Source organism: Neohortaea acidophila (assembly GCF_010093505.1).
Source record: "Neohortaea acidophila strain CBS 113389 unplaced genomic scaffold BDY17scaffold_11, whole genome shotgun sequence".
Taxonomy (NCBI): Eukaryota; Fungi; Ascomycota; class Dothideomycetes; order Mycosphaerellales; family Teratosphaeriaceae; genus Neohortaea; species Neohortaea acidophila.
In genome coordinates this window covers 947,504-971,848 of record NW_022985520.1, presented here as the reverse complement: position 1 = coordinate 971,848, position 24,345 = coordinate 947,504, and the positions used below count along the sequence as shown (strand labels likewise).

Below are 24,345 nucleotides of genomic sequence, written 5' to 3'. Positions count from 1 at the left end.
GCACCCATCCGGCTCCCAAGTCGCAGCGTCGATCCATTGCTAAGGCTCCGACCAGCTTACACATGCTTCTACTTCCGACGTCTACTCTCAACCTGCAGAATCCACGAGGAATATCGATGCAATGTCCCCACTATTTGCAGTCCATCGTGAGACGCAGGGCTTACAAACTTGCCAGAGGTGCTGTGTAAGTGTCGTCCACAAGTCAAGGTCGGCGCGAGCTCCGCGAGTGTCACAACGAATCGAAGGCGCTTCGCCGCCGTGCAACCACGCAGGCCGGTAATCGATTTTGACTGTCGGATACGGGGCGCTGTAACGCTTCTCTTGGACGTGAAACTGTGGCACGAAGGAGTTGTCGCGGGTATTCTCGTTGTGCGATGGCCGGGAGGATCAGGCAAACGCGGCAAGTCTGGCGAAGGCAAGCTGCCCGTGTTAGGGCTACCGCATGCGTCCTCTAGGGTACCACGAATCACGATTACAGCCGCATGAACGATCTTTTGTGGCGGCACACTTCCCACGTCCTGGAGGGATCAGCAAGAGGCCACGCGGAGTTGCTGCGCTGATCGCAAGAGGAATCCGTGAAGGATTCAGTTTCACTTACGAACGGCGCAAGTGACAGGTGCTGGCGCTGAATCCAGCGGCGTCAGCTTCAGTCCTAGCCTTGTCACCATTCACTCCTTCAGCACCGCAGTTGCCAAAGTCCCCGAAACAGGCGCCACCCAAATCTGCTCGCGCGTGCGTGGCCCTGGCCGACATGAGAGGGCTGAAACGCGCAGTACCCTGTTCGTAAAGGAAGATGTAGATAGCCGTCTATTGCATCACCATTCCAGCCGACCTTGTCAATCTTCCCCATCCAGGTAGTGGCCGGGTGAATCCTCGCCGGTGCCCTCTCCGCTGCCAACATCCTGCCCCGTGCAAACACCCATGCAGAGTCGGTGCCGTCGCGGGCACATCCCGGACACCACATTCCTCCCGGCACCAATAGTTCGAACTCTGAAATCTTTCGAGCACATCTGGTTGAAGTCCCTCATGTGCTTCCAGACCGACATTAGCCCGAGCTCTGCCTCGAAGGGTTGTCCTCAGCCTCCAGGAGTGATGCTCATCCCCGTCTCAGTTCCGCCACGCTTATCTGGTGCGGCTGACAATTGCGTAGATGTCGAGGTATTTATTCTTTGATCGCGTCGCAGGCTCACTTACTACTTCCGACTCCACTCGAGGCACTTTGCAATTGCTCTTGACCTTCCGTGACTTTGTACGAAAATGTCGCCAAGTGCCGTCGTGGATGTCTTGGAGCTTCTCGCTCAAAAGTCATTCAATGGGGTCGAAAGGAAAGAGCTCTACAATGCAGCGTTGAAGTTGGCCTGGAGCCTGGAATCAGAGCAGGATACCGCGCAGCGTCTCTATCACGGCGTAGGTCAATATGCCGACATCTTGAGCGCAGGCCAGACAATTGACGAATGATAACAGCATCTCCCGTTGGCCACGGCGCAGACGGGAATCGACCTCAACCTGTTCAAATACCTCAGCGAGCATTCAGAAAAAGCGTTCTCCGTGAAGGAACTGGCAACGCACTGCGATGCCGATCCTGTCCTGCTTGGTACGCGATGATCCGAGCGTTCATCGAACGATGCCATTCTGACAACTCGCAACAGCCCGCCTGTTGAGGTTCTACGCCTCGCAATGCATGGTTTTCCAGACCGCCGAAGGAAAATTTGCCGCGTCCAACATAACCCGCAATCTGTCCATTCCGGGTACGGCGGCCGGCATCAAGCACTAGTGAGTCCAGCGCAGAACGACCATGTGATCAGGCAGTCGAACTGACAAGGCGCAGCTCCCTCACAATGACCCCTGCGTACAATGCGATTCCGGAATTCCTGGCACAGACCAAGTACGCCAACCCAACGACCTCGGCGCCATTCAACATGGCATACAAGACCGAAATGGGAGTGTTTGAATGGCGCAAGCACAACCCCAAGAACGCCAAAGCCGGTCAGGAGTTCATGGCTGCTCAACGAATGGGCCAGCGCAGCGTATGGGATGGCCAGGTGCCGATGCACGACTTCGCACTGTCCCAAGAAGATCTCCAGAACGGTAGAGTCTTGATGTGCGATGTCGGCGCCGGCTTTGGCCACCAGAGCATCGATTTCCGGAAGTTCAACCCAAAGATTCAAGGGCAGATTGTGGTGGAAGACTTGCCACTGGTCCAAGACATGATTCCCAACCGCCCCGAGCTGGCGGCACTCGACATCACCGTTCAGCCCCACGACTTCATGCAAGAGCAGCCGATCAAAGACGCCAAGGTGTACTATCTTCGCAACGTGATCCACAACTGGAACAACGAACCGAGCAAGACGATCCTCTCCCGGATATCTCAAGCAATGGCCCGGAATTCGGTGATCATCATCGATGATGTCGTCATGCCCAAGGTGGGCGCCAGCTGGAAACAAGCCAGCATGGATCTGGCCATGATGACCATGCTCGCGGCTGTGGAGAGAACGGAAGACGATTTCGCTTCGTTGCTCGCCGGTGCCGGGTTGAAGATTCGGGAGATGTGGACGTACGATGAGGATTACGGTGACACGCTCATTGTCGCCGAGCGCATTCCCAGCCGCAGCTCCTCGCCCATGCAAGCAGAGGATGGGACCTGGAGTACGCAATGAGAGTCACAGGATCGCGAGGGAAGAGTTCGGCACAGGCAGGGTGAAGGAGGCAATTCGGGGAGTTTGGGGTTATATCACAGCCAACGTGGTTTTTTTTTCAATTTCCAACGCTTCCGCAAGAAGAAGATGTTTCCGTAAGTGCTTGTCAGACGTGCTCCATGGCATCAGCACGGTGGGATGTGGTCGTAGGCCGCACGCCCTTGTGCGCTAGGCTGGTTTAAGTAGTGTAAGTGGTGAAACTCTAATTCAACACGCGAGGCGCGTCTCCCCGCGTATCGCGCTTCTCGGCAACCATCCCTCCAGTGCAGAACCGGGCGCTGCTCTCCTCTGCATTCCCAGCACATTTTGACCACCGCACCACCTCTTCTCTGCACAACTTACGAGAGCGCAAGAAATAAGCATGGCAGCTCTCGACGACAGACAGCTTCGAGATGAAGCGGTGCGGGATCGCATTCGCGCCGCGGAGGAGTTCCTGGACCCGAGTAAGCAGTCCATCAAGGCGACAAAACAGTCAAGTATGCTAATAGCAGCACCGTAGATGACCCACGAGCGAGAAGCTACCGAGCAGATGTCCTACTCATGCTCAATCGCGGCCTGCGAAGGCTGACGGTCAGCATTGATGAGATTCGCGCACATAGCCGCGAGTTGGCCGATGGCATTCTTAATGCCCCCTTCGACTTCACCCAGGCCTTCGATCGAGCACTGAAGAACATCGTCAACACCCTCGGTAATCGACCGGCGCATGAGACGGCGGAAGAGACGATGTACTACTGTGCCTACGTGGGCAGCTTTGGGGAGTACGCTTGCAACCCGCGCACTCTTTCATCTCCTTTCCTGAACCACATGGTCTCACTCGAGGGCATTGTGACCAAGTGCTCTCTCGTGCGCCCGAAGGTTGTCAAGAGCGTGCACTGGAATGAGAGGAAGAGCACGTTTCACTTTCGCGAATACCGTGATCAAACCATGACGGCCAATGGAGCGGCGAGCACAAGCGTCTACCCAACGGTTGATGACGAGAACAATCCTCTTGTCACCGAATACGGCTACTGCACGTATCGCGATCACCAGACCATCTCCATCCAAGAAATGCCGGAGCGGGCTCCCGCAGGGCAGCTTCCACGCGGCGTGGATGTCATCATGGACGACGACATGGTGGATCGGGTGAAGCCTGGAGACCGCATTCAGCTTGTCGGAATCTACCGATCGCTGGGTAACCGCAATGCTGGTACGGGTAGCTCCACGTTCAAGACTCTGCTACTGGCCAACAACGTCATTCTTCTCTCCTCCAAGTCCGGCGGCGGGATCGCGCAGGCCACCATCACAGACACCGACATCCGCAACATCAACAAGATCTCCAAGCAACGAAAAGTTTTCGACCTGCTATCTCAATCACTTGCCCCGAGCATTTACGGACACGACTACATCAAGAAGGCCATTCTTCTGATGCTTCTTGGAGGCATGGAGAAGAACCTGGACAACGGCACACATCTCCGTGGTGACATCAATATCCTCATGGTCGGTGATCCCTCCACAGCCAAATCTCAGCTATTGCGCTTCGTTCTGAATACCGCACCCTTGGCAATTGCCACAACTGGACGTGGCTCTTCGGGCGTCGGTCTTACCGCTGCAGTCACCACAGACAAGGAGACGGGAGAGCGACGACTGGAAGCTGGAGCCATGGTCCTGGCTGATCGAGGAGTCGTGTGTATCGATGAATTCGACAAGATGTCCGACGTCGATCGAGTCGCCATCCATGAAGTCATGGAACAGCAGACCGTCACCATCGCCAAAGCAGGTATTCACACCTCACTGAACGCTCGATGCTCAGTTGTCGCCGCCGCCAATCCCATCTACGGTCAGTATGATGTGCACAAAGATCCGCACCGAAACATCGCCCTCCCAGATTCCTTACTCTCTCGTTTCGACTTGCTGTTCGTGGTCACGGATGACATTGAAGACGTTCGTGACCGTCAAGTTTCTGAACACGTCCTGCGCATGCATCGCTACAGGCAACCCGGCACTGAAGAAGGAGCTCCAGTCCGCGAGCAACAAAGCCAGACGCTCGGCGTTGGCCTCCAAGATGAAGCCGATGCCAACAAGCCGAGTGATGTTTACGAAAAGTTCGACATGATGCTGCACTCCGGCGTGACGGTCACAGTGGGCCGCGGGGCACATCGACGAGTCGAGGTGCTGAGCATCCCCTTCATCAAGAAATACATCCAATACGCCAAGTCCCGCATCAAGCCAATCCTCACCAAGGGCGCTGCAGATCATATTGTGGCTGCGTACAGTGCTCTGCGAAACGACGAGATGGAGGGCAACCAGCGCAAGACCAGCCCCATGACTGCGCGTACCCTGGAGACGCTGATTCGTCTGGCGTCCGCACATGCCAAGGCCCGCCTGTCTTCGCGGGTGGAGGAGAAGGATGCAGAGGTCGCGGAAGGCATTCTTCGCTTTGCCTTGTTCAAGGAAGTGATCGAAGATGAACGACGAAAGCGACGGAAGACGAGGCCGGATGCCGAAGCAATGTCTACAGATGACGAGTCGGAAGATGATGACGACGAAGACGGAGACGGTGCCTTCAGACCTGGCTCTGCACGAAGAGGGACAGCCCGCACATCTGGTCGTACCACCAGAGGCGTCGTAGCCAATGGCCAACCGACTGCCAATGGGAACGCTGGCGCAGGGGCAGCAGAGGTCGAGGAAGAAGATCTTTACAATTCCACTCCCGCCCCAACGAGTCGAACGAACGGTGCTGTCGATACACAAGGCAGCCAGTTCAGCTTGGCTTCGTCGCAACCCGCATCGCAACTTCTTGAGGATGACTCGCAAGAGCAGCCGGCGCCGGAGGACGAAGAACCAGCACCCGAGCCAATCTCCTCGCAGCGTTTGCAAGTCTTCCAGACGGCACTTGGCCAACTGATTGACGGGCCGATGTTTGTGAATGATGCTGTCGATGCCGAGCCCTTGTTCGCCGCCGTAAATGCCCGACTCCGTGCGAATGAAGTGGAGTTTGGGGACGAAGAAGGGAAGAAGGCACTGGTGGAGTTGGATGCACGGAACAAGATCATGTACGCTGGTGGGATTGTGTATAAGATCTAACGACGGACTGCTGCGATGGAGTTAGGGGATGCAGGTCTGGTCTTGGGTAAGCGTGAGCATGAGATGGAGTTGGTGGAGGGTATGATTCTTTTTTCCTGTAGTATCTTCAACGAACAGACGTTGCACCCCGTGAACACCCGAATGCCAACCTCTCAACTGCTCTGAGGAAAGACATTTTTGGTATGACAGCCGTGAGCATTATACAAGGGCCCAGCTGGATTGAACTCCTCATTAGCATGTAGAAACGTGTCTGGGATTCGTGGCATACACTCACTAAAGGCAGTACTCGTCGTATCATTCCTCACAACCGGCTGGCCCTGATTGGGAGTCAAAGCATCCTCGCACTGAATCTGCGCCTTGCCACCATTGACCGTCGACGAGCCGGTCCAGATATCAATGTGATAGATGCCCTTGGCCCAATCCTTGATGCATTTGGCGCACGTGTCTTGGAAGACGAGGTATTTGCGCGTGTACTCGTCGTAGATGATCTCGCACTTGTTGAACTCGCCGGGGGCGGTGGCGAAGGTCAAGGGGTCGGCGTAGGTGCCTTTGCCGCCGGCGGTGTAGCCTCTGCCGTAGCCGCAGGAGTATGCTGTTCCTGCGCCAGGTGGGCTGTTGTCGGGATCTGGGTTTGGTGAGTATTTAGTTGTTATTTCTTGGGGTTTCATCGACGTACAGCCATAGAAGGTATGCTCGACATTGTTGATCGTGACTTGTTGGGCGTAGGCCAGCTGATAGCCCGACAAAGACGGGGCAACGAGAGCGGCCAGGAGGAGGCGTAGAGTTGCTACCATGATTGCTGACAAGAGGGTGTAGTCTCAAGGTGATTGGGAATGGACTCGACATATGAATATATACCCCAGACGTGCATCTTGTATGCCCGGTCCATATAAGGTTCGCCGGTAAAAGTACCGGGGATGTTGCATTGCTCGCCTCCGTATACAGTGGGAATCTGAGCAGATCGTGCATCGTATAGTGTCGCTACGTAAGCGAGACGGAGCGTGGTGTTGAAAGCTCATGGGAAAGGCTACAACCTGGATATGGCAAGGTTGGTACCTTGAAGTACCTTTGACTAAGCAGTCTTTAGGCAAGCACTGCGATGGGGCACGCAATATGCACGTAGGTCCTCTGAAAAGCAACGTCAGAGCATCAAGAGAGATGTCAATATTGCAATCGTAGGGCTATGATGAGAGGCAGGTGAAGGTCAATCAAGGCGCCGCATCGGGGGTGATAAGGTCGTGGAATCATGGCCAGCCGTATGCATCGGATGGAGTGTACAGAAAGGTATGTTCAGGGCCTATATCGCTGGGTGTAGCCTTGTAAAATTTCTGATTCAATAGACATGGTCTGTGGTGTCGGCAGCTCCCTCTTTGCCCGCATATCAGCCAGCCCGCTCGACCGATGCCCTCCATGCCAGTCGTAAAAGACACGCCATCATGAACTCCCGCCCTCTCTTCCTCTCTGCTCCCGCTCATATTCTCTTACTTGCCGGCTCCAGTATCTCGAGGGGAAGAAGGCTTCAGGCTGTTTGGTGGGTCAGCAAGCTCCGTCACGTACAGGCGCATCAGCTCGGCAATCCCACCTGCGGCATATGCTCTCGATGCTCTCGATCTGCGCTCAGGCTCCAGGTCATGGCGGCTATGCCGAAGATGACGGCGCCCATGATGGCGGTGTTGGCCTTCCAGTTCGCGGGCTGTGCATACCACCCTCCTGCCGGCGACCAGACGTGTTTGGGGTAGCTGGGGGGAGTGTCAGCCATTGGAGCTGCGGCAGGTCGCGTTCAATGGCACCGGAAGGGAAGACTCACGGGATCTTGGGGCCGCCGCTCCGTAACAGAGATGTCGGCCGCATGGTGGGTTGGGTGTCGAAGCGATAGTCCGGCGACGGGGAGGGAGAGGTGAGGTGGAAGCTTCACGTTGCTGCTGCGGAGAGACGTACGGGACTGCCAAGACCCATCAAGTCGAATTTAAAGTTTGGGCATCATCGAAGTCGCGTGCAACGGACGGAAATTTTTAGGAGACACCACGACCATCTCTCCTCCCATCCCCCACACATGCACCGTCGCGCCGTTTCGAGAAGCAATTCATGAAGCGCGTCCCTCTCGACCGCTGGGTCGTGCAACTACAACCCCCCCGCAACCCGCGATTAGGCCTGGTGCAACAGCGATGTCCCTATTCGCACGAGACCAGAGCTGCGCCGCGAAGAGAGCTGCAAGAGCGCCGATACCGAGTGGAGCATCAATGGCAATGTCAGCGGAGGAGCGCGGCGACCAGCAAACGCAAGGCTTCGAGTGCCGCTGCGGCACAGGTACAAGAGAGAGATGATGGCATATTTTCCAACTACCGGCAGGAGGAGACAGACGAGACACGACCACTCAACTCCCCTTCACCCAAACAAGCTCTCCGCTCCGCCAAACTCTCTGCACTCCATGCTCGACTCTCCCTCCCTTCTAAACTACCCATTCAGACGCTGGCACGATGTTTAGTCGATGGCTCGGTCGACCCACGGCCGGGCTACAATAACGAGCCTCTCGCTCTCATCGGACAAGATCTATTGGGGTACTACACCGCCGAATGGCTCCTCTGCCGCTACCCACGCCTACCCATGCCCATCCTTTTCGCCGCCCAGTATGCCTACGTCGGTAGCCAGACCTTGGCCGCCATGCGAGCGGAGTGGGGCGTGGAGGTCGTCGCAGCACCCGGCCCCGAGGTGGATCCCGGACTGCTTCAATTGAAGCGGCTACCAGCCGGCAATGCGATGGCGGAGAATGATCAGATGCGGTTGAAAGACATGCCACAAGCGAGGAGACTTGGATCTGGGAGGAGGAATTCCAACGTCCGACGAGGCATGTCTAGTCGAATCGTGTACGATGACCAGTTCGGCGATTTACACTCTGGACTTCCCCCTCCGGACTCGAAACCGTTTCCCGGAGCTCCCACATCGCTTGCGCCCGACAGCACGACACTCCCGCGTGAAACGGTCGAGGTCGAAAGCAGTCCTTTGGTTCTCAACTCAACCTCCCTATCACACTCTTCGCGGCCTACGGAGGATGGGTCATCGGTGGAGGCTGCATCTGCATCTTTCATTCGAGCTTTGGCTGGAGCTCTCTACCTTCACGCCGGACAGGAGTCTGTAAAGGCTTTCCACCAGAACCACGTCCTCTCGCGCCACTTGCCCTTACACACCCTCTTCCACTTTACCCATCCAACGCGCGACGTATCACGGCTGTGTGCGCGGGAAGGCTTTGAACCGCCCGTTGCTCGGCTGATCTCCGAGACCGGAAGATTGAGCAGGTCGCCAGTGTTCGTTGTCGGCGTGTACAGCGGAGATGACAAACTCGGAGAGGGAGCGGGGAGCAGTCTGAATGAGGGGCGGGTGCGAGCTGCAGCTTCAGCACTGCGATCCTGGTATCTCTACTCCCCGGTGGAAGACGATGTGGTGCTGCCGAGTGAGGCTGCAACGAAGAAGAAGCAGTGGAAACCGCAGATGATTGATATTGGCGAGGTGGTGACTTGAGCTGGCTACCCCCGCTCAACTCTTCCCTTCTATGTGTGTTTTTGAATAAGGCCGTGGGGTGGGAGGGTGTATACAGATACAGCGGCCGCATAGCGCAGCATTTGCATGGCTCGGTGGGTGGCGTGTAACTACATTGTATCCCTAGCTACCTTGTCGGACTGAATGAAAGTCTCAACTTTTCAGACGCTGATGCTGTGTGGTTTCGCTCATTGCGCGGCGGCCGATTGATTGCTCTCCGCTTTGTGCTCGGCTTTGAACGTCACCTTCACCTACAACACGACGGAGCATCGGACGACATCACATTTAGTCGCCACTGGCCGCAGTATTTTATTACCAAGCATCTCTGAGCTACGAATCACCCGTCTAATGAGTTTGCAGCTGTCTCATGTCACGAACGTCACAGGAAACAACCCTCCGCACAGCAAAGCCAATAGGAAACAACTGGTACCAGATCTCCTTCCAACCCAAGATGCCGCAATCATACATTCATCACGTCCACTCCCAACCGACAAAAGTGTCACCGGATATCTGGAAACAATGGTACAGCGAGGAGCGCAGTCGGGACATGGTGCACTTCAAAGTGTCCTCCACCGCCGCCTTCTATCAGAGCTGCAGTCCATTTTTCACGTACCTGGATCCACCTCGGGATGGAGTGGGTGAGATGGAGTTCCTCGCATTGTATCAGATGGGGCGCACGATCCCGCGGTATCTGGACGCGTATCAGAAGAATGTACGGGTGAGGAGTCGGCTATGGGATGAGACTTTGGGCACCTGTTTCGATGTGGCCCAGTTTGCATCGGATCATTTGGAGCTGGTGGAGATATTGGGGAGTTATGCGTATAATGAAGGTCAGTCATGGCGTGGGTTTGGTTCTGTTATTTCGCAGCTGATGATTGGAGATACAGACGTTGCACCGTACATCATCCACGCCAAAATCATCGGAGAAGAGGTTGAGGCAAAGTTGCAGTTCGATCATGTCAACGCCGCATCAAGACTCGATGGTTACAGGAGGTCGTTGTTATATCGCTCGGTTAATCCCACAGGATCTCTGCCGTACGTGATATTGCTTCACGAGTTCGACTCAGATCCTGGAAACGTCGCTGGTGTGCAGAAGGACATGGAGGGCATTGAGCCTAGCCAGGATTGTGCCTTTCAGTTGCGCTCTTTCAAATTGTTAGACGCGGAAGGTTTTGATGGGGAGTGTCGAAGGCCCGAACGGCTGTAGGTGCGTCGAGTAGATATAGATATACCACTCCCTCCTTGATCTCACACACACGGCTACGGTGCGTACAGCTGAGCCCGAGACAGAACGCAGCACGGACGTCTCTGGGGAAACAGCGCACGCGGCAGCGACGGCCGAATGGCAAAGGCAAAGGCAAAGATGGCCCAAGCTTCCCGCCGCCCGCACCACCGAACTCTCAGGAACGGACAAGCTCTTGCTGCGCTCGACAAACTCCACCACCTCCTCTCCTCCCCTGACTTTCCCACACCACCTCCTCTGTCTTCCTCCCATCCTCCCTTTAGGTCACCGTCACCATGTTTGCCGCCCGTCAGGTCACCCGCTCCGTCTTTGGCGCTGCCTCGCGCCGGGCCTTCTCCGCAACCGCATTCAATGTAAGAGCTCCAAAAAGCTTGAGGCCTCACTGAAAGGTCAGCAAACGGCTGACATGGTTATACCTACTCATCCATAGGCCAGCAAGGTCGTCGTCCTTGGCTCTGCCGGAGGCATTGGTCAGCCGTTGTCCCTCCTGCTCAAGCTCAACCCGCGCGTCAGCGAGCTCGCCCTCTACGACATTGTCCTCGGGCCCGGTGTCGCTGCCGACATCTCCCACATCAACACCAAGAGCAATGTGAGGCGCATGGCATAGTCGGCAACTATTGAAGCCATCTAACAATCCCAACAGGTCAAAGGCTACACCCCCGACCCCGCTGGCATCAAGGAGTGTCTCACTGGTGCCGACATTGTCCTCATCCCCGCTGGTGTTCCCCGCAAGCCTGGCATGACCAGAGATGGTGCGAACCCCCCTGATCTCTCCCTATTTCTCGCCCTAACCTCCTCCAGATCTCTTCAACACCAACGCCTCCATCGTCCGCGAACTCGCCAAGTCCTGCGCCGACCACTGCCCCGACGCCAACATCCTCGTCATCTCCAACCCCGTCAACAGCACCGTCCCCATCACCGCCGAGGTCTTCAAGAGCAAGGGCGTCTACAACCCCAAGAAGCTGTTCGGTGTCACCACCCTCGACGTCGTGCGCGCCAGCCGCTTCATCTCCCAGGTCAAGGGCACCGACCCCGCCAACGAGAACATTACCGTCATCGGTGGCCACTCCGGCGCGACCATCGTCCCCCTCCTGAGCCAATCAGGCCACTCCCTCGAGGGCAAGGAGCGCGACGACTACATCCACCGCGTGCAGTTTGGCGGTGACGAGGTCGTTGCCGCCAAGGACGGCAAGGGATCCGCCACGCTCTCCATGGCCATGGCCGGCGCCCGCTTCGCCGAGTCGCTGCTCAAGGCCGCCCAGGGCCAGAAGAACGTCGTCGAGCCCACGTTTGTCGACTCGCCGCTCTACAAGGACCAGGGCGTCACCTACTTTGCCTCCAACGTCACCCTCGGCCCCAACGGTGTCGAGGAGATCCACCCGGTCGGCAAGATCAGCGAGTTCGAGCAAGGCCTTCTCGATAAGTGCTTGGTCGACTTGAAGGGCAACATCGAGAAGGGCGAGAAGTGGGCGCAGGAGAACCCAGGTAAGTAAGTGTACACCTCCAGGATTCACATGCATGCACACCGGGGGAAAAGCGAAGGGGGGGAAAGTAGATGGGTGGGTGGGCATTGGTGAAGCATTGTAATTGTGTAGAGTCGGAGCTATCGAATGCAAAAAAACGGCTTCCATGTCCATACACGGTGTGAGAGCTCCATCCGTGATACACCACGCTCCAAGTAATCCATATTTCCCTTCCAGCAAAGTACGCGCAATGCTTCTTCTTAAAACCCCAGCAACATCAACAACAGCGTGCCCACATACGGCACAGATCCCGCGGCAGCGCCGCTATGGCTGCTCGACGACGCAGCAGACGCAGACGCAGAGGTAGCAGCGGAAGCCGACGTGGCACCAGCCGCAGTGGTCGGCGAGGCAGACGACACGCCCACGCTCGTCGCGACAGACGCGCGACTCTTCCCGCTCGGGCCCAGGGTCGCGGTGCCGTTCTTGGAGTGATGATCGGTCTTGATGCCGGTGCCGGACGCCTTGTGGTGGTGCGATTTCGTGCCGGTGTGCGTGCCGGTGTGGGAGCCGGTGTTGGTAAAGGAGTTGACGACGGAGGCGGTGGCCGTCGCTGAGTCTGTGGATTGGGCGGTGACGCTTGTTGCTGCCGTGGCGAGGGCCAGGAGGGTGAGGCGGGAGAATTGCATTTTGGGAGGTGAGGAAGGGGTGGATTAAAAGTTGATTGTACTGAGTAAAGGAATGGAGAGAAAGAAGAGAAATGTGTGGTGGATGGTAGCAGAGAGGAAAAGGGAGTCTCCTACCTCTTTCTCATATTAATATACGACACGTCCTTCTCATGGGAGATGAAACCAACGCCGTTGGCGAGGCTGAGGTCGCGAGCAAAGGGCCCTTGCTTCACGTCCGGTCGACCAATACGCACGCTCTTTGCGTACAGCAATCTTTAAAAGAATGTAACACGAAAGGCCGGGCCGCGGACGGCCAGGTTAAGGCTGACGCGTCGGACGGCTTGATCCAATGAGACACGAGCGACGGGTGAGGCGTGTTCGCTAAATTGATTGCGTTGGCGTCTAAATGAGCTCGAAAAGGGATAATAACGAGCGCGTGGTGGACCGGTAAAGGGGTGAAGCAGATCCAGGGGCCGGGCTAGCTTGGAGCTTGGCCAAAAGCTTGGTACGCTCGTATCCGCCCTGTGCAGACTCGCTATTTGGTTAGACGGCAGCCTGGCGCACGCTCCATGTCTTGCGTACTCGCGCATCTGGGGAAATTGGGGCATCGTCTGCAATGGTGTTTCCGAGATGTGTTCCTGATGCATCCATCGACCGTACACGCGATGTGCAGGCACGAAGAAGTCGTGAAGCCTCAGGCAGCCAATGTGTATGACTCAGCCACCGACATCGGCGGACGACCGCATGTTGTAGCCGCGGTGAAATATCCCGCCATCCCACCACTCACGACTCACATATGTAAACACCCTCCGCCATGGCCGTCTTCTACGAGACCATCCCGCAGACTCTCATCGAATGGATCCTCAAGCAGAAGCTGCTCTGGGTCGCCACCGCCCCGCTCTCCGGCGCGGGACACGTCAACGTCTCCCCTAAAGGCGGAAGCTACTTTGGCGTGATTGATGAAAAGACCTTTTGGTACATGGACCTCACCGGCTCCGGCAGCGAGACCATTGCCCATCTTCACGAGCCCGGCAACGGCAGGATCACCGTCATGTTCAACGCCTTTGAGGGCGCGCCGAAGATTGTGCGTCTCTGGGGTCACGGCAAGGTGCTGGAGAATGGCACGAAGCCTTTCGAGGAGTTTATTGCGGAGCACAATGTCAAGACCATTCCCGGCAGTCGATCCATCATCATCGTAGATATCCACCAGGTTGGCAGCTCCTGCGGCTTTTCCGTCCCGTTCTACGATTTCAAGGAGTTCCGGCCCACCCTCAACGATCATTTCGCCAAGCTGGATGCCAAGCACAAAGCGAGTGGAGAGGTCAAAGACAGCATGGATCAGTGAGTTCTGCCTTCTCAGCTGTGACAAGGGAACGTAATTCTAACTCATGCAGCTATTGGGCGTACAAGAATGCGTGGAGCGTCGACGGCATGCCCAGTATGAAACGCGGGCAGGTGATGCTGAAGAAGCACCACGTTACGCCGTTGAAGAAGATGGTTGGCCCGATGGCCCCAACCCACTATCAGTCTGGTTTCGGCGTCCCGCTATCGCGTGTCATCATGGCAGTCCTGCTCGCCTTCTTTCTCGGCCTCGCTGTAGCAGTGTACGCTCCTGTCTTGATCACCACCTTAGGCTACCCGATAGGAACAGCACCGTCAGGACTGAAGACATTGAATTCGACACGAGCCTCTTTCGAAGATGTAGCTGGACTTTTATGGGGCAACTCAAAGTGATCCCTTGCTCACTGCACCTCCTCGACATAGCTATCAACAGCCAGCGGCGGCGACACCTTCATGTCCACGAGTGCTTTGAAGGTCCAAAACTGCGTTTCCAGCGAGTCCGCCGTCCCATGGAAGCCCATCTTCCTCGCCTTGCGCATGCTGAGGGATAACGGCCATCCGCCGATGATGGCAGAGTCCGTGACACCGAACGTCTGCGCTCGATCCTTGAACGGGTCAAGGAGGAGGCCGTGCTTCGCCTTGAGCTCCTCCCAAGCCGAGACCACGTCGGGCTTCTCGGACCACTCCATCAAGCTGAAGGTCGAGCGAGTGACGCCTTGGGGACCGTAGCTGCTGCTCGTCAGTGGTGGCGCTATTTGTCCAAGGGCTGTGGATACTCACCCGCGCGGAGTCTCTACTGCTCTCGAGGTGAAGTCGCGGTATTTACTGGCGTCAGCCTCGGGCGGTTCCCAGGTAGTTCCATACCAGCTAGCCAAGTAGGGCCAGAACCTGCACATTCAGTCAATTAATAGTCCTTCCACCCCGCCACAAACACCAGCACTCACCTCCCCCAAGTAAAATTCGTCCCATCCTGCACATTAAAAGCCTCATTCGCCGCCTCGGGCGTCAAAACAGCCCACTCCTCCAACGCAGCATTAATCATCGCACTGCTTTGACAATGCTCGCGATCCCAAGCCTGGTAGTCCCCGGGGAAGGCGAGAGGCTGCTTCAAGTGGGCCTGCACAGATGCATACACGGCGAAGCCGGGCAGGTAGTTGAGGATGTTGTCGCGCACGGCGCCGATGATGTAGCTCGGCCGCACCACGTTCCATCCGAGGTTGTTTTCTTTGCAGTACTTGGCCAGCACGTCTTCTTGGGGGTAGTAGAAGTTGTTTTCGAGCGTTACGCGCGGGTCGAACTCGTAGGAGGGTGTGGTGGCTGGGCCGATGTGGAAGCCTGAGGGGAGTTGTTAGTTGAGTCTTCCAGCTGCTGGATACAACCAGGAAACCACTTTCCGTACTGTTTAGCTCCCGTCTGGAGCAACATGCGTTTAGGCGTGAGGTTGGCGAGTTTGAGGCCTTCGATGAAGTTCGAGATCAGGTCGGCTGGAGGCATAGCCATGTCAGCTGGGGAGCCCGCGGACGTAAACGGTGAACCAACTGTTGATCTTCGCCAGAGCGTCTGCATCGGACCACATATTAAGCACGCCGCCCTTCTGTTGGGGTTGCGTGTAGGAAAAGAAGAATACGTGGTCGCTGTTTGGACTGTCGTCAGCCTGACGATCGTTACACGTTGGACAAGAGGCATCACCTATACTCACACCTTCTTGATCTTCTGTTTCAAGTTATCCGCAATGTCCTCCGGTTTCCCCAAGAAATCTGCTTCGACATGTTCGACACGCTGTGCGCCCTCGCCCAGCTCTGGAACAGAGTCAGCTGACCAGCACTGCCAACTCTGCATAAGGCCCCCAATGACTACTATCGTACCTTCGAAGAAATAATCCGGCGGAGGACGTCTCGACAGACAATAGATCTTCGACCAGCGTTCGGGAGCGGCAGCCAGCGCCTTCACCATGTGGTAGCCCGAGATGCCTGTTGCGATGCACGACTCGTCAGTTGAATGATTCATTCGGCTATGTTAGAGATGGGCAAGTAAAAGGTGCTACGTGCCATTTGCTCCCGTCACAATGGCCGTGAGATCCTTGTATCCCGGTTTATCGGGGAACGTTGGCAAACCGTGGTAAATGCCTCGCGAGACTACGACTTGGAAATTGGGAGGCATGACTATCTTAGAGAGTATCTTGCAATTGTTATCAATTAGAAGAGAGGCTTTCTTTAAACGAATCGTGAGATCCCGTTGCGTCCAAGACTACCAAGGCAGAGCACCCCTCACGAGCTGTCGTCGAGATATACCCGAAAAGCGGAGACCGAGGAAGGAGCGAGGCAGGGTTCACGACGTGCCTGCCAACATGAGTTTAGTGCGGCCGAGGCCAGGAAATATAGTTCCGGATGGAGAGCAAGATGTAACGGATGATGCAGAAACCGAGATCGTGAGTCAATAAAAGCTTCGTTGGCGGTTGCTATCAGGCTGTCCGGTCGTCCGCGAGGCTGTACAATTGCAAACACGCCCCAGAACCGGAGATTGCGGCCGACGACTACATACGTGATGCATCTCAACCAACCGTCAAAGTCCTTTACCGCTCTAACATCAAGCCAGCGAGAACGTGCTATACCCATCCTTTGCAATCTTCGCCGTCCGTTCCCTGAACTCCGGCGCACTCCCGCTATACCTCGCCACGATGCGCTTCTGCTTGTGCGCAACATTCTTGTTGACGCCCGTCATCCACGAGTCGACTTCATTCGCCAGCAAACCCTTGGAGACGTCGTGCACGTGCTCCGTCCAGGCTGCCACGCCCCTGGACGTCGGTTCTATCCGTGACAGGTCGTGTGTGCGGAGATGCTCGATGCAGTTGGAGATCCATTCCACCGCGTACTCTACGCTTCGAGGGATGTTACCGTATGCTTGATGGGGTCCCATGACCTGGCCTTGACATTAGTGCTGAATATACAGAGGAGGAAATACCGCTGCATACCATGAACATGTTGGGGAAGTGTTGAACCGTGAATCCAAGGTATGTCCGAGGACCTTCGTCCCACACCTCACGCAGCTTGACGCCATCCACACCGGTGAAGTCAATGGCATCAAACGAGCCGGTGACGGCATTGAAGCCCGTTGCGTAGATCAGCATGTCCAGATCATGATTCTCCTTGGTCGTTTCCAGCCCCGTTTCCTTGATCTGCTTGATCGGCGTCTCGAGTAGATCCACCAGCTGCACATTGGGGCGATTGTAAGCTTCGAAATAAGAAGTCTCCATCGGCACTCTTCTCGTGCCAAAGCCGTGGTTCTTCGGCACCAGCTTCTCCGCCGTCTCGGGATCGTTGACTCGCTGCCGGATCTTCTTGGCCACAAACTCGCTGACGAGGTCATTCGCCTTTTGATCCACCAGGATCTCCTTGTAGTTGCTGAGCCACATGCCAAAGCCCGGCTGGGCGTAGAGGTGCTCCCACAGCTGCTCGCGCTCCTCGGGCGACGCCTCCCAGATAGAGTCGAAGTTGGCATCATGGATGAAACACATGCGTGTTTTGGCGCAGAGTTCGAAGAGCTTGGGATACTCTTTTCTGATTTCCGTCATTTCTTCCGTCGTGATTTTGGCGTTGTGCAATGGGACAGCCCAGTTGGGGGTTCGTTGGAAGACGGTCAAGTGCTCTGCGGTCTTTGCAATCTCCGGAATGGTTTGAATAGCCGTTGCTCCTGTTCCAATAATGCCCACCTTCTTCCCCTCAAAGCTGACCTTTTCATGCGGCCACCGCGCTGTGTGGAACGCCTCGCCCTTGAAGTCGTCCACTCCCGGCACATTTGGCAACGTCGGATCGCAAAGCACGCCCATAGCCGTGACGAGAAAGCGAGAGGTATATCGCTGTCCGTTGCTGTCCACCAGACTCCAAAATCGGCCTTGCTCGTTCCAGGTGGCGGTCTTGATGCGGATGCCAAATCTCATGTTGCGTCGCAAATCGAACTTATCGCAGATGAAGTTGATGTAGCGTTCCGTCTCCGGCTGCGGCGAGAACTGCTCCGTCCAATCCCATTCATCCAGGACCTCCTGCGAGAAGCTGAAGCCATAGCTCGTTGACTCTGAGTCAAATCTGGCGCCGGGGCTGTTTGTCCAGATGCTTAGACGGTGTTGCTTAAGTTCATGGGCTTTGTGACTTACTATCGATTCCAGTACCATGTGCCGCCTACACTGTCGCCCGCTTCGAGCACAAGCACTTTGATATTCTGCTTACGGAGACGGTACAGAGAGTAGCATCCTGAAAGGCCAGCGCCGATGACAAGAACGTCATACTCTGGTGAGTCGCCGACGGAGCCCATCCTGTTGTTGAAGCGCGCTGTCGAGATGTTGGGACTTCGAGGAATATCAACTCATGGGTTGTATGGAGATATCCAGCAAATCAATAACAATGAATCTACGTGGATTATCGAATGTCTGGATACAGTACGAAGCAGCATATATTCCGGCCGCGATGACGGACTGAAGTCGTAGATGCGGAGGGGCTTTCGCCACGATGTGCGTAGCCGAGGTGACCGTCACAACCACGGCAGCCTCGAGATACCTGCCAATGTACCTCACCCCGAACTTACCATCACAATGCCCAGGAGGGTAGAGGAACAAAGATCGTGTATAGCGCATGTCAGACGTTGCGTATTGCAAGGGTATGTCTGTGAGCTCCTTAACGGTTAATTGGCTGCTAGTCGATTCCCCTCAGGTCGACCGGCGGATGATGTCGTCTTTGAGAAGTTTTGAGCGCATGAGCAGGACGGTATCGCTGAACATTCTAGGATGGGATGGAGAGACAGTAGAAGGTTTCTGGAGAGAGAGCAAGCAAGAGACATTGAAAATACTCTCATTAGGCAGCAGTTGAATGCAATCCCATCCCCAAACCTACGCACCCCAAAATCAAGTATATACACTCTCCGTCCACGCATTAACCTGCAATCCCTTCTCCGCCATCTCCGCATCCTCCAAAAACTTCAGCGGAAACCACACCAAATGCCCGCGAATCTTGTCCAGCTCCGAGCGCACCAGATCAACCGGCTGATACGGATCATACAAGTGGCCCGCCTTGTGCGTATTCTTGGGCATAAAGTGATCGTAGTCCTTGAACGTCTTGATGTTGTCGTCGGGGTCGGCGTGGAAGAGGTGGCGGAAGATGAGCATATTCGCAGTCGCGCGCTCGGTCCACATCTTCCACAGGTCGTCGGAGAGGGGGTCGGCGACGAAGGCGTCCCAGTCGTCGTTGGCGAGGTAGTTGTTTTCGCCGTTGTCGGGGATCTGGGCGTTGGGATCGGAGTCGGCGTCGAGGGGTTGCGCGGGAAGGAGGCCGAGGTGCTCGCGCCAGAGGGTGCGGCGGAGGGTGGCGGCGTGGTGACCGGCGGCGTAGTCTTTGCCGTCCATTTTGGAGGGGAGGACACGGGTGTCTTCCATGACGATGGCGAGCTCGGAGTCGTGGAATCCCAGTTGCGAGCGGTCGTTGAGGTTGCTTGAGCCGCAGATGACGAGTCTGTCGTCGACGATCAGGACCTGTGGTGGTGGTTAGTCGTAGCTCGATCACTGGAGTTCCCGCAGACTCACCTTTGCATGGATGTACAGCTGCTCCTGGATGAAGTTCTCCTTCTCCTGCTCCCGGGCTTCATTCTCCTCCATGCCGTCTTGCTGTCCTCCTCCACGCCCCGCCCACACCTCGTCACTCACTTTCCCACCGTCGAGCATGGCATTGTGCGCAATCGAGTCGGAGATTTGTTTCCCGTCATCCTTGCCCCTGCCTTCCGTCTTTTCATCCTCCCGACGTTGTTCCAGTTCCTCCCGTTTATCTGCAGCATCTTCCCCGCGCTTGGCCGCGGGCTGGTTCTCATTTTGTTGCTCGTCTTCTTGCTTCTTGTCTTGAGCTCCCGCCGGGGGACCATCCTCCTCATCCGACTCCGACTCGGAGCTGCTCTCCGCCTTCCCGGCCTCGGCCTGCTTCTTGGTACTCAGCAGACCCTTGAGTCCAGTTGCATGGCCGCCTTTGCGCGCCTTTCTCTTCGCTTCCGCCCTCTTGCTCTTGTGCTCTCCCGGCGTTCCGTGGACACCAGAACCCATCACTTCCTCCGCTTGAGCTCTTTGCAGATGCTGGTATTTCACCCCAGACTCCTTCTCCTGCTTCTTCGACTCCGGGGTATTGTTGATGCGGTCGTATGATCGGAGATTGAATACAAAGATGTATTTCGCCGGATCTACGCCTTGCGCAGTCAATTGTCCAAAGATGGAGTGCTCTCCTCGACTGATCGATTTGTACTGGTAGTCCATGATGGCGCGGGTGCCTGCTGCAGCATCACTTCTGAGATCGCCTGCGAAACCAGGTATGGCAGGCATGATGACAATGACGCGGAAGGTGCGGCCCTCTTTGTCGGCTGCAGCACACGCATCGACAATCGCTTTGCCGATGAGGTTGTGGACGGGTGACTGCTCCTCACCAGTCGCGGTGATGAAAAACTGATTTTCAATATAGACGTAGTGCCGCGCGCCTCGAATGGCTTGACAGTAGGCGTTCTGAATGCTTTGATCGGTCAGAATGCCACTGGACCAATCCGCCGAGCTGCGCACGATCTGTGCGTGCAACGTTCCATAGCCTCCGGGGGCTTCGTAGTCCACGATGTCGGAGGAGTAGCTTTTCAGCTTCTCCGTCACGCCTCCCGACGCCGAGACAGTGCCTTCTTTCTTGGTGTCGTTGCCAGTCATCTTATCGTGCTCCTGTCCGCTTGATTGGTTACCATGAGCCTCACCCGGATGCTTCTCCGAAGTCTTGTGATGCTGGAAGTTGGGCCGGTGAATCCGGCCTTCGTGCAATCCGTCAGACAGCCAGGTCTGCGGCGTTCGATGCTGGCCCTCAACATAGCCATGTGCTCCAGGTGTCTCTGGAGCATCATGAAACTCGTCCTCGCCATCGGAGTGAGCGCCTGGGCCAGCCTGCTGTTGACTTTCGACAAGATTGAGGTTGAGGTTGGGATTTCCACGCTTGTGCTCAAGTGCTGACAGTGGATGCTGAATGTATTCTCCCACAGGGTGTTTCGGCCGTTGCACACCGACAAGATCTTCGTCTTCGCCCGTGCGTCCGGTCAAGGTCAGCCAGTCATACTCATCATCCCGCTTGTACTTGTCGCGTTTGGCAAAGTTCCAACGAAGGATGAAATGCTCGGCAATGTCGTACACACAAGGTCCAACGAGGCCCATTGCTACGTCGTGCCATGGCATGCGGCCGTACTCGGTCTTAGAGAGTTCGTTGCTCTTCCAGTCGTCCACAGTCTGGAAGTCCATGATGCGGTTATTGTTGAAGTCTTGGCCCGGGAAGATCTCGTTTTGCACGTTGGTAGGATGAGCATCCGCGAGAGGGTGCTGCTTGTTATCCCATCTGCCAAAGCAGAGATCGAGGCCGCCAATAAAGGCAGTGTCGTAGTCGATGACGATGAATTTCTCGTGATGCGCCCAGTAGAAGGTCATGTCGCCGGCGTTTTCGAAGAAGTTGTGATCGGGATGGCGCATAACCACAATGTTCTTGTACCCGGGAGTGCCTTCGGGACAGAGTTGCTCGAGCGTGTGCTTGGAGTGCTCCGAGTTGCAGGTCAGCGCTGCAGTGACTTCCTTGTAGAGGAAGACGTAGATCTTGACGCCGCGCTCGGCCGCGCGTTTGATGGTGTGGTCCAGTCTCCATTTTTGCTGAGTGTGCGGCGGTCTGCGCAGGAACAACTCGGGACTGAGCCACCAGTCTTCGATGTAAATGGACTCCTTTGCGTTCTCCAGAGCAATGGAAACGGCGTGGTAATAGTCGCGGCCGTCGACATACCACTTGATGAGATTTCCGTCTCGCTCGGGAAAGAAAGACTGAAAGCGATGACCCTCGGCGATTTTGGTGCGTTTGGCGTCGGTCGCCTGCTCGTGGGCCTCGTCGTGGCGATGATTGTGATTGAATAGATTCTCCATCTTGCCGATGCGATGTTTCAAGTGGATGGCCTTGACTTTTGCATCGTAGAGCGAAGAATCCTTCATCTTGTCTCGAAGGTCGGAGAAGGGATTCTTCAGTTTGTCCTTCAAACTTCTGTGCTCGTCGGACGTGCTGTCGTTGGTTGACTGCTGTTGCAGACTCTCAGTGCCATGGTCGTGAGTCTTGCCCACCATGTTTGCGAGCCCCGCAGGCGCAATCGGTAACTAGGCTGGAGACCAGGGTGCAAGGCAACGTTGGTGCAGGTACTAACGTGCGATGCTAAGTATTGCGCCGCAGAGAGGAGTAAAGTCGGGAGCCCACGGGAGATGAAGTGCAGAATCAAGGCACCTGCATCTTCCTATCTGTCGTGGTTGGCGGCATGTGAGACGCGGTCCTTGGCCTTGGCCGTGGAGCTGTACAGGTGACGTCAGACTTGGCCAGGATCCATGTTTCCACTTAATGGTGCCTGCTTGCGGCGACTGAAGGCGATCTGCGCTGGGATGTGCTTCTCGGAGTATGGGCGGGCCGTGACGCATGAGCATTCCTCTTATCTTAAGATTGCATGATGTACCGTCCGGCAAACGTAGACATGATTGTTTCCGTCCGATGTTCGAGGCAGCCAGATGGGGCTTAGTGGGCAGGCAGCGGGCCGTCCCTCCCCCGCCGCCACACTCCACACGTGCTTCATCAGCCACGTTTCATCCATCCCGTCAACAATTGTTCGTCTCGGAATACGAAGGGCATAGCAAGATGAAGACGCCCCGTCTGCACATCCCCTGCCCTCCGTAGTCACAATGGTACGTCGCCGAACTCTCCTTCATCTACCCCCCTCCATCCAACTAACCAAACTCCCCTCTCAGAGCGCCCTCTACAACTCCGCCCTCCGCCAATCCAAAGCCATCCGCGCCGACCTCGATGCCTTCACCTCCTCCTCCGGCTCCAACGCGGCACTCCAAGGCCAACTCACCACCTCCATAACCTCCTTCTCCCGCACCCTCGACGACTACCAACGCGCCATCGACAGCGAGCTCGTCCCCGACAAAGCTACCAAAGGCAAAGAGCGCATCACCAATTTCCGCACCGACCTACTCGACTTTCGCTCGCGCTTTGCAGAACTGAAACACGAGCGCGAACAGGCGCAGCTCGCAAATAACCGCAATGAACTCTTTGGTCGCCGGCCGCACGCTGCTCAGACGCCTGAGAACCCCTACGCCGATGCGGCTATTACCAGTGCTACGATAGGGAGAGGGGAGAACGTGAACCCACTCTTCCGCACCTCCAATCCCAATTTCCAGCCAGGGAGCAGTGGCGTCAATTCGTACAGCGCGTACCAATCACCGTACGGACTAGGGGCAGACGAGGCGCGAGAGAACCATGCCCTGCGCGAACAGTCCTTCTTCAGCTCCACGAACAGCACGCTGGATGAATACATTCAGCGCGGGCAGGCAGTTCTAGGAGATCTGGGAGATCAGCGGGAAGTGCTGAAGAACACGCAACGAAAGTTGTACAACATCGGCACCACGCTGGGCATTTCAGGAGACACGATTCGCATGGTGGAGCGAAGGGCGAAGCAAGACAAGTGGATTTTCGGAGGAGGCGTGCTGGTGTTCATCGTCTTTGTATACTTTGTCTTGAGGTGGTTGAGATGACCAGCCTCCGCAAGTGATAGTTAGCGCGGCGTTGGGAGAAATCTATCAATTCCAATCCCCTCCATTGCCCTCCAAGCGCATCTCAAATCCCTACCGAAAGAAACTACTCACCGTCCCCCTCCACTCAAACGACACCCTCGCAACCTCCAAATCCCCCTGCACCCCGATCCCCTCCACCCTCGGCCTCCTCAACCGCACTTCGCGCACCCCACCCTCCGCAATCCCCATCTCCCACACCACCGTCTCCCGTAACCACCTCCCCTCCCCCTCCCCCATTCCCTTCCAGCGTCCAAGAAAGTGCTCCCGGTAGTGAGACGGATCGGTCCCCACAAGGTCATAAAGCGCTCTCCCCGATTCCTCAGAATTCCCCAACAATCCAGGATGGAACACCGCCTTCCCGCGAATAGGATTGCGCATGTCATAAGTGGGAAGTGTGATGGGGAGCGTCAGCTGGGTGAGAGGCAGGTAGTGTCTGGCGTAGTACTCTTCCGTGCAGGTGCGCAGTTGGGTGTTGATGGGGCGGAGGGAGAGCCAGAGGTCTTTGGGCGAGCAGTGGGAGAAGACTAGGATCCAGAGTTCATTGGGAAGGTGAGGGGACATGGTGTGTTGGAGTTTGGAGGGCGAGCGGTTGGGTTGATGTCTTCGTTGCGGGGAAGAAAGATGGTGATGCTTGCTGGTGGTGAGGTGAGGCTGGGATGTGGGGAAGAGCTTCACAGCCGGTCAAGCGGACAGCACA

General features: G+C 56.2%; 14 protein-coding genes across 14 annotated transcripts; 7 read left to right on the top strand and 7 right to left on the bottom strand.

The window, feature by feature from the left end:
- Positions 1 to 1,152: 1,152 nt before the first annotated feature.
- Positions 1,153 to 2,875, top strand: BDY17DRAFT_45652 (S-adenosyl-L-methionine-dependent methyltransferase). The gene is made up of 4 exons (XM_033738405.1): positions 1,153 to 1,407; positions 1,465 to 1,594; positions 1,650 to 1,773; positions 1,829 to 2,875. The coding sequence occupies exons 1-4, from the start codon at positions 1,258 to 1,260 to the stop codon at positions 2,655 to 2,657; spliced, it is 1,233 nt and encodes a 410-aa protein (XP_033586355.1). The 5' UTR covers positions 1,153 to 1,257; the 3' UTR covers positions 2,658 to 2,875.
- A 182-nt stretch (positions 2,876 to 3,057) lies between these two features.
- On the top strand, positions 3,058 to 5,759 carry BDY17DRAFT_327719 (DNA replication licensing factor mcm3; the record flags this gene model as incomplete). The annotated part of the gene is made up of 2 exons (XM_033737722.1): positions 3,058 to 3,139; positions 3,196 to 5,759. The coding sequence occupies 2 exons, from the start codon at positions 3,058 to 3,060 to the stop codon at positions 5,757 to 5,759; spliced, it is 2,646 nt and encodes an 881-aa protein (XP_033586354.1).
- Positions 5,760 to 5,957: 198 nt separating this feature from the next.
- BDY17DRAFT_313521 (uncharacterized protein) lies at positions 5,958 to 6,553 on the bottom strand (the record flags this gene model as incomplete). The annotated part of the gene is made up of 3 exons (XM_033735717.1): positions 5,958 to 5,986; positions 6,034 to 6,384; positions 6,436 to 6,553. 3 exons carry the CDS (start codon positions 6,551 to 6,553, stop codon positions 5,958 to 5,960), a joined length of 498 nt encoding a protein of 165 aa, XP_033586353.1.
- Positions 6,554 to 6,996: 443 nt separating this feature from the next.
- Positions 6,997 to 7,689, bottom strand: BDY17DRAFT_304636 (uncharacterized protein). Its single transcript, XM_033734751.1, has 3 exons — positions 7,567 to 7,689; positions 7,342 to 7,498; positions 6,997 to 7,283 (listed from the first exon to the last, which is right to left on the bottom strand). The coding sequence occupies exons 1-3, from the start codon at positions 7,608 to 7,610 to the stop codon at positions 7,194 to 7,196; spliced, it is 291 nt and encodes a 96-aa protein (XP_033586352.1). The 5' UTR covers positions 7,611 to 7,689; the 3' UTR covers positions 6,997 to 7,193.
- A 155-nt stretch (positions 7,690 to 7,844) lies between these two features.
- BDY17DRAFT_256736 (60S ribosomal protein L3) lies at positions 7,845 to 9,275 on the top strand (the record flags this gene model as incomplete). Its single annotated transcript, XM_033731622.1, has 2 exons — positions 7,845 to 8,539; positions 8,753 to 9,275. The coding sequence occupies 2 exons, from the start codon at positions 7,845 to 7,847 to the stop codon at positions 9,273 to 9,275; spliced, it is 1,218 nt and encodes a 405-aa protein (XP_033586351.1).
- Positions 9,276 to 9,532: 257 nt separating this feature from the next.
- On the top strand, positions 9,533 to 10,641 carry BDY17DRAFT_304630 (uncharacterized protein). Its single transcript, XM_033734750.1, has 2 exons — positions 9,533 to 10,123; positions 10,181 to 10,641. Exons 1-2 carry the CDS (start codon positions 9,661 to 9,663, stop codon positions 10,498 to 10,500), a joined length of 783 nt encoding a protein of 260 aa, XP_033586350.1. The 5' UTR covers positions 9,533 to 9,660; the 3' UTR covers positions 10,501 to 10,641.
- Positions 10,642 to 10,691: 50 nt separating this feature from the next.
- On the top strand, positions 10,692 to 12,200 carry BDY17DRAFT_272161 (malate dehydrogenase). Its single transcript, XM_033731958.1, has 4 exons — positions 10,692 to 10,889; positions 10,967 to 11,125; positions 11,180 to 11,288; positions 11,338 to 12,200. Exons 1-4 carry the CDS (start codon positions 10,812 to 10,814, stop codon positions 12,027 to 12,029), a joined length of 1,038 nt encoding a protein of 345 aa, XP_033586349.1. The 5' UTR covers positions 10,692 to 10,811; the 3' UTR covers positions 12,030 to 12,200.
- Positions 12,201 to 12,773, bottom strand: BDY17DRAFT_304626 (uncharacterized protein). Its single transcript, XM_033734749.1, has one exon. It carries the CDS (start codon positions 12,683 to 12,685, stop codon positions 12,260 to 12,262), a length of 426 nt encoding a protein of 141 aa, XP_033586348.1. The 5' UTR covers positions 12,686 to 12,773; the 3' UTR covers positions 12,201 to 12,259.
- Positions 12,774 to 13,478: 705 nt separating this feature from the next.
- On the top strand, positions 13,479 to 14,398 carry BDY17DRAFT_256733 (uncharacterized protein; the record flags this gene model as incomplete). The annotated part of the gene is made up of 2 exons (XM_033731621.1): positions 13,479 to 14,005; positions 14,059 to 14,398. The coding sequence occupies 2 exons, from the start codon at positions 13,479 to 13,481 to the stop codon at positions 14,396 to 14,398; spliced, it is 867 nt and encodes a 288-aa protein (XP_033586347.1).
- Positions 14,399 to 14,406: 8 nt separating this feature from the next.
- BDY17DRAFT_327712 (uncharacterized protein) lies at positions 14,407 to 16,165 on the bottom strand (the record flags this gene model as incomplete). Its single annotated transcript, XM_033737721.1, has 8 exons — positions 14,407 to 14,734; positions 14,786 to 14,893; positions 14,950 to 15,340; positions 15,382 to 15,489; positions 15,545 to 15,639; positions 15,705 to 15,804; positions 15,871 to 15,991; positions 16,070 to 16,165. 8 exons carry the CDS (start codon positions 16,163 to 16,165, stop codon positions 14,407 to 14,409), a joined length of 1,347 nt encoding a protein of 448 aa, XP_033586346.1.
- A 271-nt stretch (positions 16,166 to 16,436) lies between these two features.
- Positions 16,437 to 18,464, bottom strand: BDY17DRAFT_341333 (uncharacterized protein). The gene is made up of 3 exons (XM_033737993.1): positions 18,156 to 18,464; positions 16,977 to 18,099; positions 16,437 to 16,924 (listed from the first exon to the last, which is right to left on the bottom strand). The coding sequence occupies exons 1-3, from the start codon at positions 18,311 to 18,313 to the stop codon at positions 16,592 to 16,594; spliced, it is 1,614 nt and encodes a 537-aa protein (XP_033586345.1). The 5' UTR covers positions 18,314 to 18,464; the 3' UTR covers positions 16,437 to 16,591.
- A 379-nt stretch (positions 18,465 to 18,843) lies between these two features.
- On the bottom strand, positions 18,844 to 22,331 carry BDY17DRAFT_349265 (uncharacterized protein). Its single transcript, XM_033738165.1, has 2 exons — positions 19,575 to 22,331; positions 18,844 to 19,523 (listed from the first exon to the last, which is right to left on the bottom strand). The coding sequence occupies exons 1-2, from the start codon at positions 22,152 to 22,154 to the stop codon at positions 18,900 to 18,902; spliced, it is 3,204 nt and encodes a 1,067-aa protein (XP_033586344.1). The 5' UTR covers positions 22,155 to 22,331; the 3' UTR covers positions 18,844 to 18,899.
- A 123-nt stretch (positions 22,332 to 22,454) lies between these two features.
- On the top strand, positions 22,455 to 23,654 carry BDY17DRAFT_45443 (uncharacterized protein). The gene is made up of 2 exons (XM_033738403.1): positions 22,455 to 22,757; positions 22,821 to 23,654. Exons 1-2 carry the CDS (start codon positions 22,755 to 22,757, stop codon positions 23,607 to 23,609), a joined length of 792 nt encoding a protein of 263 aa, XP_033586343.1. The 5' UTR covers positions 22,455 to 22,754; the 3' UTR covers positions 23,610 to 23,654.
- BDY17DRAFT_45435 (uncharacterized protein) lies at positions 23,655 to 24,311 on the bottom strand. Its single transcript, XM_033738402.1, has one exon. It carries the CDS (start codon positions 24,207 to 24,209, stop codon positions 23,700 to 23,702), a length of 510 nt encoding a protein of 169 aa, XP_033586342.1. The 5' UTR covers positions 24,210 to 24,311; the 3' UTR covers positions 23,655 to 23,699.
- Positions 24,312 to 24,345: the final 34 nt, after the last annotated feature.

What these genes read in the sequence shown, in the direction of transcription:
- BDY17DRAFT_45652 (XM_033738405.1), top strand. Translation starts at nt 1,258, where the DNA reads ATGTCGCCAAGTGCCGTCGTGGATGTCTTGGAGCTTCTCGCTCAAAAG. An exon ending in CGCAGCGTCTCTATCACGGC is followed by an intron (nt 1,408 to 1,464) that starts GTAGGTCAATAT and finishes GAATGATAACAG; the next exon opens with CATCTCCCGTTGGCCACGGC. An exon ending in GCGGCCGGCATCAAGCACTA is followed by an intron (nt 1,774 to 1,828) that starts GTGAGTCCAGCG and finishes GACAAGGCGCAG; the next exon opens with CTCCCTCACAATGACCCCTG.
- BDY17DRAFT_304636 (XM_033734751.1), bottom strand. Translation starts at nt 7,610, where the DNA reads ATGCGGCCGACATCTCTGTTACGGAGCGGCGGCCCCAAGATCCC. An exon ending in AGCGGCGGCCCCAAGATCCC is followed by an intron (nt 7,499 to 7,566) that starts GTGAGTCTTCCC and finishes CACTCCCCCCAG; the next exon opens with CTACCCCAAACACGTCTGGT. An exon ending in ATCGAGAGCATATGCCGCAG is followed by an intron (nt 7,284 to 7,341) that starts GTGGGATTGCCG and finishes CCCACCAAACAG; the next exon opens with CCTGAAGCCTTCTTCCCCTC.
- BDY17DRAFT_304630 (XM_033734750.1), top strand. Translation starts at nt 9,661, where the DNA reads ATGTCACGAACGTCACAGGAAACAACCCTCCGCACAGCAAAGCCAATA. An exon ending in GAGTTATGCGTATAATGAAG is followed by an intron (nt 10,124 to 10,180) that starts GTCAGTCATGGC and finishes TTGGAGATACAG; the next exon opens with ACGTTGCACCGTACATCATC.
- BDY17DRAFT_272161 (XM_033731958.1), top strand. Translation starts at nt 10,812, where the DNA reads ATGTTTGCCGCCCGTCAGGTCACCCGCTCCGTCTTTGGCGCTGCCTCG. An exon ending in ACATCAACACCAAGAGCAAT is followed by an intron (nt 11,126 to 11,179) that starts GTGAGGCGCATG and finishes CAATCCCAACAG; the next exon opens with GTCAAAGGCTACACCCCCGA. An exon ending in GCCTGGCATGACCAGAGATG is followed by an intron (nt 11,289 to 11,337) that starts GTGCGAACCCCC and finishes AACCTCCTCCAG; the next exon opens with ATCTCTTCAACACCAACGCC.
- BDY17DRAFT_304626 (XM_033734749.1), bottom strand. Translation starts at nt 12,685, where the DNA reads ATGCAATTCTCCCGCCTCACCCTCCTGGCCCTCGCCACGGCAGCAACA.
- BDY17DRAFT_341333 (XM_033737993.1), bottom strand. Translation starts at nt 18,313, where the DNA reads ATGGGCTCCGTCGGCGACTCACCAGAGTATGACGTTCTTGTCATCGGC. An exon ending in ACATGGTACTGGAATCGATA is followed by an intron (nt 18,100 to 18,155) that starts GTAAGTCACAAA and finishes CTGGACAAACAG; the next exon opens with CCCCGGCGCCAGATTTGACT. An exon ending in ACTTCCCCAACATGTTCATG is followed by an intron (nt 16,925 to 16,976) that starts GTATGCAGCGGT and finishes TGTCAAGGCCAG; the next exon opens with GTCATGGGACCCCATCAAGC.
- BDY17DRAFT_349265 (XM_033738165.1), bottom strand. Translation starts at nt 22,154, where the DNA reads ATGGTGGGCAAGACTCACGACCATGGCACTGAGAGTCTGCAACAGCAG. An exon ending in AGCTGTACATCCATGCAAAG is followed by an intron (nt 19,524 to 19,574) that starts GTGAGTCTGCGG and finishes CCACCACCACAG; the next exon opens with GTCCTGATCGTCGACGACAG.
- BDY17DRAFT_45435 (XM_033738402.1), bottom strand. Translation starts at nt 24,209, where the DNA reads ATGTCCCCTCACCTTCCCAATGAACTCTGGATCCTAGTCTTCTCCCAC.